We start from the raw sequence: 12,085 nt of genomic DNA on the forward strand, positions 1-12,085 counted from the left end.
TAATAAGAGACTCCTCAAAGGTGTTGCTTTCAGCAGGTCCTAAGATGCTCTGGTGGGAAAGTTTGAGTCATCCGTCAGCATTCTTTTGGAAGCATCCTGGCCTGACCTGCGTGGACAAAAGCCAGCTCCCCGATGTCCCGCAAACCCCAGGCAGTGGAGGGCAGGATGAGGCTCCCACCAGGCAGTAGGGCCAGGAGTCCAGGCCGCCTCTGAAATGGGGCCTTCTGGGCTGGCAGTTGTCAGCCATGGGGATCCCCTTCCAGGGTGGCCAGAGCAGGACCCAATGGAGGGCGGAAGGGTGAGCCAGACAGCCAGGGGAGGACAGACAGGAACTCCGGAAGCCATCAAATGCGCAGCGGCTGGGCAGGAGGGATAGGGTGGGGAGACAAGTCCCTCACTACCCAGCCTCTCGCTCCCCTTTTTATTTTCTCTAAGACCCGCAAGTAGCAGCGCCAAGCGAGGGAGCCCGCCCTCCAGCCCTGCAAGAGCCTCCCACACCCCGTAGAGGACACTGGGCGCCCCGGGCCCTTCCAAGGGCGTGGTGCATGGTGCCACGTGTGCACACACACACACGTGCCTGCTCCTGGCAGCGGAGGCCTTCGGGGCTCACAGATCCTGTGAGTCTCAGAAGGCAGCAGCAGGCCCCTGTGGGCCCCGTGGACAGAGCCTGGAGGAGGCGCAACGTTGCACCCTGTTTCTTGATCAGAGGCACAGTGGTTGCCTTCAGTCAATGGAGGGCTGTCATGGGCTTTTTTTTTTTTTTTTTAAGGTTATTTCCTCCCCTCTTTGCAAGTTCTTACAAAAATAGATTTTCTCCTGGTGTTCTTAAACCCACAGCCACTGGCTCTAGGTGCAGGGGACAGGTAGGAAGCCATGTGGCGCAGTTCCCTGTGGCTGGTCAGGCCCTGATCGCCAGTTGTCCAAGTCCCTTGTTCTCAGAAGTCTATGCAGCCAGCCTGGGGTCGCTGAGCACCTTCTGTGGGCCCGGCAGGCTGGACGCATACTCTCGCTGGAGCCGGCCACGGTAATAGAAGAGGTAGGAAGGTAGCAGAAATCCCAGCAGGGAGAATATCAGGAGGCCCAGATTCACCTTCAGGAGAAGGAAAAAGACACAAAGTCAGAGAAGCTGCTCAGAAAGTGCAGGGGCTTGCCTTTAGGGTCCTGTGTGGAGGAGGAGGCCATACGTTTACTTCAGCTCCTGGGGCAGAATAACAAATATGAGTAGGGTATAGTGACTCAAGTCTTTAATCCTAGTACCTGGGAGGCTGAGATAGGAGGATCGCAGGTTAGCGGCCAGCCTCGGCAACTTAGTGAGACCCTGCTTCAAAATAAAAAATAAAAAGGAGCCGGGCATGGCGGTGCACACTTGTAATCCCAGCATTTGGGAGGCTGAGACGGGACAATTGCCGTTCATGCACAGCCTCAGCTACTTAGTGAGGCCCTTAGCAACTCAGTGAGACCCCGTTTTAAAATAAAGAATAAGCCGGGCGTGGTGGGGCACGCTTGTAATCCCTCGCTTGGGAGGCGGAGACAGGAGGATCGCGCTGGTTCGGAGCCAGCCTCGCTGGCTTAAGAGATCCTGTTTCCACATAAAAAAGTTAAAAAATAGGTCTGGGAGTGTAGCCCGTGGGAGTGTATCCCAGAGGCAGAAAGGCTTCCAGGAACCCCAGTACCACCAAAAAAATAAAAAATAAAAATAAAATAAAGAATAAAAAATAGGGCTGGGGGTATAGCTCGGAGGTAGAATGGCCCTGGGTTTCATCCCCAGTACCACACATTAAAAAATAATAAAAATAATAAATAGGGCTGGCGGTATAGCTCAGAGGTACAATGCCCCTGGGTTTCACCCCCAGTACGGCAAAACTAAATAAATAAAATAAAAATAAAAAATAAAAAGAGCTAGGGTGCTCAGAGGTGCACTGCCCCTGGGTTTGATCCCTAGGCCTATGCACACACACGAAAGAGAGACAGCTTGCACTTGGAGGATGCGATCGGGTTCCACCAGTCATCTCAGTCCAGCAGCCTGACTACGCGGCTGAGACGAGGAGGCCGGCGTCTGTAAGCGGCAGGGTCTAGCCGGCATCCACGCAGTACGGCCCCTCTGGATGGATAGAAGGGAGGCGCCAGCCAGGCTGGTCGGGCTACCTCTGAAATGAGGCCTTCTGGGCTGGCAGGGGCAGCCATAGGGATGCCCATTCGGGGTGACCCAGAGGGGTTGTGAAACCTGGACAAGGGAGCAGGGACGGGCAGCCTGGAGGAGAGGCCTGGGACGGCGGCCCTCAGGGACTCTGCTTGGTTCACGCCCCACTCTGCCCAACTCGTGGTATCGGGTATATATGTCAACCTAAGTGCCTCCTTCCAAGAGGAAGGGAAAAGGGCCCACAGCATGCCTGGAACACTGGGAATGCCCAGGAGAGCTTAATCCACCCTGGTTCCCCAGGGGCAGGGCTGTCTTTTTAACATTTGGCAGAGGCTTCCGAAGGCAGCCAGCTCAGGAACCCTTGGAGAGGGGTCTGAAGATGTGAGGAGGATTTCAGTCCCACACAAGCCCCGCCAGCCTCTTCTCCTGCAGCCAAGGAAGTAGCCGCTGCCCCCCACAAGCCCACAGGCTCTTACCCAGAACGGGTCTCCTTGCAGGGGTCCCACCATGGCCATAAAGAGCGGCTGCTGGAGCAGGGCGAACACGGCGCTGAGGAGGGACTGCAGACCCGTCAGTGTCCCGAAGTGGTTGGATGGGAACCTGTCCGCAAGAGGGGCAGCCGAGAATCAGGGGCCGGTGGCCTGTGCTTCTGCACACGCTGGTGCCTGCAGGGCAGGCTCGGGCCCTGCTCTCTGGTCCCTGCCCTCGAGGGTGCGAGCTGTGGCTTCGGGACCAGCGAGCTGGGCGCTGACACCCTGTCTGTGTTTGAATGCAAGTAGCTCAGTCTCTCTGCACCCCACTTCCTCCGCTGATAGCAGGGACGGTGGACCCCCCAGGGCTGCTCACTTGACTCCGTCCACGAGTGTTTGGTGAGCTCCTATTACGTGCCAGGGAATGTTCTAGGAGCTGGAAATGAAGCAATGTACTAAAGGGGCAAAGGTTCCTGCCCCGGGGGAGGTGGTGTGCTGACCCCAGCAGGTGGTGGGCAGACAGTAAACAAGATAAAAGCTGTCAGGTGTCAGGTGCGGTGGGTGGCCTCGCCTGTAATCCTAGGATTTGGGAGGCTGAGAGAGAAGGATTTTAAGTTGGAGGCCAGCCTCAGCAATTTAGCAAGGCCCTATTTTAAAATAAAAAATAAAATAGGGCTGGAGGTGTGGCTCAGAGGTAAAATATTCCTGGATTCAATTCCTAGTACCAAAAAAATTAAAAATCAACTGAGAAGAAGTTGGGCATGGTGACACACATCTGTAATACCAGCAACCAGAGAGGCTGAGACGTAAGGATCTCAAGTTCACGGCCAGCCTGGACAACTTAACAAGATTCTGTCTCAAAACAACATGAGAAGGGCTGGGGATGTAGCTTAGTGGTAGAGTGCTTGCCTAGCATGTACAAAGTCACGGGTTCAATCCCTGGTACCACATTTATTTATTTATTTATTTATTTATTTATTTATTTATTTATTTTTGTGGTACCACTGGGGATAGAACCAAGGGGCATTCTACCTCCAAGCTATACCCTTAGCGCTCTTTTTTTATTCTTTATTTTGAAACACGGTCTCACTAAATTGCGAAGGGCCAGAATCTACAATCTTCCTGTCTCAGCCTCCCAAGTACTGGGATTACAAGAGTGCACCACCATGCCCACCCAGCTCCCCTGGTACCACATTTTAAAAAAACAGAAAAGAAACCAGGCATGGTGACGCATGCCTGTAATCCCAGTACTCGGGAGGCTGAGACAGGAGGATCTGCAGGTTCAAGGCCAGCCTCAGAAACTGGGTGAGAACCTGTTTCTAAATGAATGAATGAATGAATGAATGAATGAATGAATTTAAAGAATGGGGTATAACTCACAGGTAGAAGGGAGGGAGGGAGGGAGGGGAGGGCAGGGCCTGGGAGAGCCGGGGCTGGCCGGGGGGGGGACCACATGGAGGCTGCTGCCTCGGCCCATGCTGGAGATGAGGGTCACGTGCCAGGGCTGCTGGAAGGCCGGCAGAGCCAGATGCAGGGTAAAGGGAGCGTGGAGTGGGCCACGCAGCTGGCAGGACCGCAGATGGACCGAACGTGGAGTAGCGGGAGGAAGAGAAGACCCAGCAGGGCTACAAGGTTGTGGCTGAACGAGCCAGGGAGGCGCTGCCCTCTGCTGGGACAGAGGCGCTGCGGTGAGCCTCCCGCAGGGCAAGGCTCAGTGTCCTGCCTGGCAGGACGAGGCCCAGGCCCAGGGGATGGCTAGGTCTGTCATCGTTAGCGTCAAGTCCTTTGATCTCCGTCCCCCATGCAGGGGCGTCTCTCCGCAGGCCTAGCAGTGGATAGAAAGGGAGCTGGGGCTGTTCAATGCGGAGAAGGGAAGTCACAAAGAAAAGGCTGTCCCAGCCGGGCGCACTGGCCCAGGCCTGTAACCCCTGTGCTTGGGAGGCTGAGATGGGAGGGTCACGGGTTGGAGGACAGCCTCAGGAAGAAATGAGACTCTCACCAACCTAGCGAAACCCTGTGTCAACATAAAAATAAAGCCGGGCGTGGTGGCGCACGCTTGTCATCCCAGCATTTGGGAGGCTGAAACAGGAGGATCGCGGTTCACGGACAGCCTCAGCTACTTAGTGAGGCCCTCTGCAACTCAGTGAGGCCCTGTTTCAAAATAAAGAATAAAGCCGGGCGTGGTGAGGCGCACTTGTAATCCCCGCGCTTGGGAGGCGGAGACAGGAGGATCACTCAGGTTCGAAGCCAGCTGCGCTGGTTTAAGAGACCCTGTTTCCAAAAAAATAAAAAAATAATAAAAAATAGGTCTGGGAGTTTAGCCCGAAGGTAGAAGGGTTTCCAGGAACCCCAGTAACACACACACACACACACACACACACAAAATTAAAAAATTAAATAAAGAAAAAAATAGGGCTGGGGTGTAGCTCGGAGGTAGAGGTTCCACCCCAGAACCACAAAAATAAATAAATAAATAAAAATAAATAAAAATAAATAAATAAGGCTGGGGGTTTAGCCCAGAGGTAGAATACCCCTGGATTCAGTGCCACAAAAGAAAAGAAAAGAAAGAAGAAAAGGAAAGGAAAGACAGAAAAAGGCTGTCTTAGTTGTACACAGTGCCACATGCCTGTAATCCCAATACTTGGGAGACTCAGATGGGGAGGATACCAAGTTCAAGGACAGCCTCAGCAACTTAGTGAGACCTTCGGCAACTCAGTGAGACCGTTTTTTGGCTAAGGGTATAGCTCAGAGGCAGAATGCCCCTGGGTTCGAAAGACTTCTGAAGGTAGGATTCTCCCGGTAGTGGGGAAGCTTCCTTTGCGGTAGTGAGCTCCCCGTCGCTAGAGGGGCCCAGAGAGGGAGCAGATGTCTCCCCAGATCCCCACGGGCTCTGAGATGCCAGCCTTGGGGGGGGGGTGCAGAGGTGAATGGAGAGCTGTAAGGGCCCTTCTGCCTCTGCCCTGCCATGGGGGCAAAGGTCAGGGAGACCGTGCAGCCCAAACTCACACTGCAGCATAGAGGCCTCCGCAGGCCGAGTGGAAGAAACCTCGAACCACGGTGTGCAGGACAAAGGTCACGTACTGAAACCAAAAACCAGGGGGATTAGGAGGGAGCGTCAGGCAGGAGGACGGGCGCAGGGTGCAGAGGGACGGGGGGCCTCACCAGCCATATACACACCCCCACCCCGCCGGGACCCCACCAGCCCAGTCCACTAGTTAAGGAGAACCCGGGACATAGAGCCAGGCCGGGGGACGAGCACCGTGCCTCCTGGAGGCAGCAGCGGGTAGAGGCCCCATAGGGGGAGGCTTGGGAGGCTGGGAGGGTGCAGAGACCCAGATGGAGGCCGGCACCTGGAGGTGTAAGTTGCTGATAAGGCAGGTGACGCCGAAACCCACGAGCAGGAAGTTGGTCAGGGTGAAGGCGTTGATGGCGTTGGTGAGTTTCTGGATCTTGCGGTAACGCGGTCTGCTGCGCTTGGTGGCAGCCCCGTCCCTGAGGAGGGAAGACAGTCACTGGGCCCTGCCTCGACCTCCCCGGATGCTCCCGCTTCTCGGCCTGATCACACCCCCGCGGACGAGCCTCCAGCCTTGGGGCAGCAGAAAAAGCAGGGTGCTGTTTCTTCAATGCCGTGTTTCTCAAAGCGGGGTCCCCCCAACCAACTCCAAGAGCACTAAGAGGGACTTCTTCAAACGCAGATTCAGCTGGGTGTGGTGGTGCATGCCTGTAATCCCAGTACTTGGGAGGCTGAGGCTGGAGGATCACAGGCTAGAGGTTCAGCCTCAGCAATTTAGTGAGATCCTGTTTCCAAATAAATAAAAAAGGTTCGGGCGTGGTGGCACCCACTCGTAATCCTAACATTTGAGAGGCTGACATTTGAGAGGACTTGTAATCCTAACATTTGAGAGGACGGCCTCAGCTACTTAGCGGGGCCCTTTGCAACTCGGTGAGACTGTTTCAAAATAACGACTAAAATGCAGGGCTGGGGTTGTAGCTTGGAGGTACAATGCCCCTGGGTTCCATCCCCAGTACCCCAAAAGAGGGGGGCTGGGAGTGCAGCTCAGAGGTAGAACGCTCATGGATTCAAGCCCCAGTACCTAAACGCAGACTCACAGGCCTGGGTCCAGGCTCTGCAAAACCTCAGAGAGGCCCAGGAGCGTGCACTCGAGGTGTCCTGGGTGTTTCCCGTGCATAATGAAGAATAAAGAACAAGAAGGGTGGCAAAGATGGGTGGTCTCCCGCCGGCTCTCACACCGGCCAGGACAGAAGCACGTGCCGTTCTGGGGCCAGCTCGGCTCCCGCGTGCCCAGCCACCTCCTCCTTTTGGCACGATCAAGGGCTCCAACGCCAGCACAGGAGAGAGGTCAGTGGGCTCGGGTGAGGGCAGCCTGCCCGTCTATCCTGGCCATCAGGAGCAGAGGGTAACGGGAAGGCTGGGCACCGCTGGCAGGGAGGGAAGCCAATGGACGGACCGCTCCTTAGATGACGACGCTCCTGGAGGCCCTCTGACATCGGGACAAATGGGGACGATTTGGATCAACGCAAAACAGACCAAAAGCCAACTGAGCGCAGTGGCGCAGACCCGTGTTCCCAGTGCTTAGGAGGCAGAGGCGGGAGGGTTGCAGTTTCAAGGCCAGCTTCAGGGATTTAGCAAGACCGTGTTTCCAAAGAAAAAGGGCTGCGGGTGTGGCTTGGAGGTAGAATAGCCCTGGGTTCCACCCCCAGTACCCCCCCCCCCACACACACACAAAGAATATGTCGCAGTGACTCCTGCCCCACCCCCCACTCCCACGGGCCCCTGCCCCACCATCCCAGGGCGGCTGAATGTAACAGAAGCCATGCCTGTTGCTTCTGAGATTCTGCTGTGAAAGACAATGCAGCTCTGTCTTGGCCTCTCTCTCAAGAAAGCCGGCCACCATCTGCCCCGCCCCCTCGCTTGACCCCGCCTTATGAAAGACCCTTGTCAGAATCATCCAGCTGAGTCAATCCCAGGCTCCCAGCTCCCAGGAAACGTATGAGATGACAAATGTTTGTTTCTTACGGATGGCGTCATCTGTCTTACAGCAATAGATCCCTAATATGCCAGTTCCACCTCCCTCTACCCTTAACCCATTAGGCCTCAATGTCCCCATAAAAAACTTAAATTAGTCAGGCGTGGTGGCGCACGCTTGTCATCCCCGCGCTTGGGAGGCGGAGGCAGGAGGATCGCGCAGGTTCGAAGCCAGCCGCGCTGGCTTAAGAGACCCTGTTTCCAAATAAAAATGTAAAATAGGTCTGGGAGTGTAGCCCGGAGGTAGAAGGGTTCCATCCCCAGTACCACCAAAAACAAAACAAAACAAAACAAAAATTTAAATTAGCTGAGTGTGATAGCACACCACTGTAGGGAGCTCAGACAGAAGAATTAGATTCAAGACCAGCCTCAGCAAACTTAGACTCTCAGTAACTTAGTGAGCCTCTTTTAAAACAAAAAATAAAAAGGACTAGATGTGTACTTAGGGGTGTAACTTGGAGGCCCATGGCATTCTACCTCCAAACCATACCCCAGCTCTATTTTTTATTTTTTTATTTTTATTTTTTTGGTGGTTTTTTTTTATGGTTCGCGGACAGCCTCAGCTACTTAGGCCCTTCACAACTCAGTGAGACCCTGTTTCAAAATAAAAAATTTAAAAAAAAAAATGGACAGGGGTTATAGCTCGGAGGTCAAATGCCTCTGGGTTCCAGCCCCAGACCCGCAAAAAATAAAAAATAAAAATAAAAATAAAATATGTATAAGGGCTATATAAGCTCTGGAATATGAATTCCAACTTATTTTAATACACCTGTGTCAATTTCATTGAAATATTCTCAGAACTGAAAACTTGGGACTCAGCGGGTGAAGAAGGCCTTGGGGTAATCCCTGAATGGCATGACTTCAGGAGCCTGCTGTGTGAGCCTGGGCCAGCTACGTAGCCCTGTAACCCTGTGAAAACAACGAGGTTCCTCCTCTTCACGTGAAGACCATGACATCCCCACCCGAGAGAGCCACGGCAGGGCAGGCAGCCCACACCGGGCGCCTCGCGCACGCTCAGCACTCAGTGTTAGCTGTTCTCAGAACCAGACAAGCCCTGGCCCTGCTCCCCTCACTTTTTTTTTTTTTTTTTTTTGGTGGTACTGGGGTTCCTGGAAGCCCTTCTACCTCCGGGCTACACTCCCAGACCTATTTTTACATTTTATATTAGGAAACAGGGTCTCCTAAGCCAGCGCGCGTGGCTGGCTTTGAACCCGCGCGATCCTCCTGTCTCTGCCTCCCAAGCGCGGGGATTACAAGTGTGCGCCACCACGCCCGGCCTCCCCTCACTTTTAACATCTGTAAAGTGGAGGGGTGTCAGCCGGGAGTGGTGACGCACACCTGTAATCCCAGCACTCGGGAGGCTGAGACAGGAGGATCGTGGGTTCAAAGCCAGCCTCAGCCACTTAGCAAGGCTCTCAGCAACCTAGCAAGCCCCTGTTTCCCTCCCCCGCAAAAAAAAAAAAAAAAAAAAAAATACGGCTGGGGATGTAGCTTGGAAGCAGAATGCCCCTGGGTTCAAACCCCAGTAGCAAAAAAGCGGGGCGGTGTCTTTGCCCTTCCCAGGCCCCTCGGGGAGCGAAATAAGAGACTAGATAAGCAAGCACCGGAAAATAAAAACCTCCACCTGCTCACTTGCTACCACCATCCCCGGGGGGTCACCTGGGGTCTCCGAGGGCGGGGCCCTCAGTCGGGATGTCCACGCAGTCCTTGATCCGCCAGTCCATGAGGTAGCCAATGAGGGGGCAGGTAAGGAGGCACAGCAGCTGCATGGCCCCAAAGATGGAAGTGTAGAACCCAACTGGGCGGGAAGGGAAGGGGGTCAGGATGCCAGCGGCCGCACTGCGGCCCACGCCCAGCAAGGGCAGGAAGCGCCCACTAGCCTCCCTCGGTCCTCAGACCCCCAGAGTTATCAGCAAAGAGGCTCTCAGCCCAGAGCAACCCCAGCCCCAGGGCTCTGCCTCCGGCCCCTACCTGTCTCCGGCACCTTCTGTCTCAGCTCAGTGGTCTCTGCGGGAGGAGGGAAGACGTGGTGAGGGCAGGCAGGCGGGCTGCACCCCCGGCCCCGGCCCCGGGACTCGCCGTGCCTCACCGTGCTGCTGGCCCCCGGTCAGGATGTATTCCAGCATCTTGTTCATGGCGGCCATGTAGAAGATGACTCGAAGTTGGGTCATGCCCATGGTGAGGAGGCTCCACAGGAAAATGGGGGAGGTGAGGCTCTTGCGGAAGGGGGTAGACTCTGGGGAGACAGCAGGGGGCTCCCCTGAGCCTCAGACCTTCCCCTGGGCTCTGACTGCCCCAGCCCCTGAAGGACCGTGGGGATCCGGAGAGCTGGGTTCTTCAGAGGCCAGAAGTTCGGCCTCACCCGCCTCCTGCCCACAGAGCTGTCTCCACAGAGCACCTTTAGGTGATCTCTGGATACCCGTCCTATGCTTGTGTGGTGACGGAAACTCCGGAGCACTTACTAAGAGCTACACACATGACATGTATTAGCCCTGTGAATCAAATCTTAAAACAACCTTCTCTCCTTTTTTTTTTTTTTTTTTTTTTTTTTTTGCAGTAATGGGGATGGAATCCAGGGGGCATTCAACCTCTGAGCTACACCCCCAGTTCTATTTTTTATTTTATTTTTGAAACACGGTCTCACTGAGTTGCAGAGGGCCTCACTAAGTAGCTGAGGCTGGCTGCGAACCGCGATCCTCCTGTCTCAGCCTCCCGAATGCTGGGATTACAAGCGTGCGCCACCATGCCCTGCTTCTCTTGCCTTTTTATTTATTTATTTATTTATTTATTTATTTATTTATTTATTTATGATAGGTCTTGCTCTGTTGCCCAGGCTTTTTCTCGAACTCCTGGGCCCAAGTGATCCTCCCGCCTCCCCGTCGTTGTCGGCTGGGACCACAAGGTCACGCCGCCACACCCAGCTCTCGGCTGTATTTTATAGATGAGGATGCTGTATCTCAGACAGATAAGCGAGTGACCACCCGAGCTCACGGGCTGCAAGTGGTCGCCTCTGGCCCTGTCCTGTGAGCACAGGGGAGATGGCCGCCCTCGTAACTGTAGCCATCTGTCACTTTACAAAGAGCTTTCTCGTCCATGGCGTCAGCCAGTCCTGACAACTAACTTCCTGTTGGGTGGGTGTTATTAGTGCCGGTTTAGGAAATGTGGGAGGTGAGAGCCAGGGAAGAGATCCACCTGAGTCACACAGCCTATACAGAGGGAGCAGGGCCTAAACCCTCAGCTCCTCACTCCCCTAACCACAGAGCCCACAGTCCCAAGATCTGAGCTACCTTGGGAAGTGGACCAGGCAGGTGGGTGCAGAGCCTCCTGCGTCCAGCAGGGGGCGCCGGGCAGCCAGGTATTGGCAGGCACCTGCCTGAGGCTGCACCTGACCCAACAGGCTCAGGGATTTGCAGGGGGCTCTGAGGAAACCCACTGCCCCACGCCAGGAGATTTTGTCCCCTTCTGGAAGTTCCTCCTCCCCCTTCCTCAGCTTCCCAGGGCTCTTAGCTTTGACTTCCCCGTCTGTAGTGGAGGTGTCTGCCTCTCCTGCACTGTGGGGTGCTGTGGGGAGCGAGGAGGGCTGCGACTGAATACTCAGGCCTCAGTGCACCCTAAGCGTGGGACGCACCCTCCCCGCCCCGAAGGCTGGCACCTTGGCCCGACACTCACTCTCAGGAAGGCCGTCCGGGGTGCTCTGAACATCCTGAGATGAGATGAAGGCGTCGGCCCCGTCCTCCAGGCTGGGGGCCTTCTGGCTCAGCCGCTGACCCACGACTGTCACGTGGGTGTAGAAACGGTCACCTGTGACCTTGTGGTCCAAGGCCAGCCCGATGAGCTTAACCTTCTTCCTGCGGGCAGCCAGGTCGGAGCTGGTGGGAACCAGCCATGCGGAGCCCACCCCCAACCTCTCGCAGCCATCCCAGCCTGTCCCGAGGGTGCTGAGCACCCCTATACCTAGCCCTGACAGGCCCAGAAAGCTCCCTAAGGCAGGACCCATCTCGGGGCCCAGAGCCTGACCTGGGGCGCGCGCATGCAAGCAACCCAGCAAATGGAGGGCGAGTGAGTCCTTTTCACTTGGGCTGTTCCTACGAATAAGGGCATGGAGAATTCACTCTGGCCGGGCGTGGTGGCGCATGCCTGTAATCCCAGCATTCCGGAGGCTGAGACCAGAGGATCGCGGTTCAGTTCGCGGACAGCCTTAGCTACTTAGTGAGGCCCTCCACAATTTAGTGAGACCCTGTTTCAAATTTTAAAAAATAAAAAAAGTAGGGCAGGGAGTGTAGCTCAGAGGTCAAATGCCCCTAGGTTCCATCCCCAGACTGGCAAAAAAAAAAAAAAAAAAAAGAATTCAAGACTGCACTCAGCGCAATGCCAGCCTTAGATGCACCCCGTCTTCACTGGCATGACCTTCAGAAAGTTACTTTGCTC

At 55.1% G+C, this 12,085-nt stretch overlaps 1 protein-coding gene across 1 annotated transcript in view; it reads right to left on the minus strand.

Moving 5' to 3' along the window:
- Positions 1-943: 943 nt before the first annotated feature.
- Positions 944-12,085, minus strand: part of SLC43A1 (solute carrier family 43 member 1) — a gene marked incomplete at both ends in the record, with an annotated part of 28,374 nt that continues 17,232 nt past the window's right edge. The window contains 8 exons of the mRNA XM_080691460.1: positions 944-1,090; positions 2,617-2,740; positions 5,617-5,690; positions 5,961-6,102; positions 9,317-9,455; positions 9,629-9,664; positions 9,747-9,893; positions 11,327-11,505. Of these exons, the coding sequence (XP_080547586.1) occupies positions 944-1,090; positions 2,617-2,740; positions 5,617-5,690; positions 5,961-6,102; positions 9,317-9,455; positions 9,629-9,664; positions 9,747-9,893; positions 11,327-11,505 (988 nt within the window). The remainder of the gene's footprint in view (positions 1,091-2,616; positions 2,741-5,616; positions 5,691-5,960; positions 6,103-9,316; positions 9,456-9,628; positions 9,665-9,746; positions 9,894-11,326; positions 11,506-12,085) is intronic.

This window comes from Muscardinus avellanarius (genome assembly GCF_963383645.1).
Source record: "Muscardinus avellanarius genome assembly, chromosome: 1".
Classification (NCBI taxonomy): domain Eukaryota; kingdom Metazoa; phylum Chordata; class Mammalia; order Rodentia; family Gliridae; genus Muscardinus; species Muscardinus avellanarius.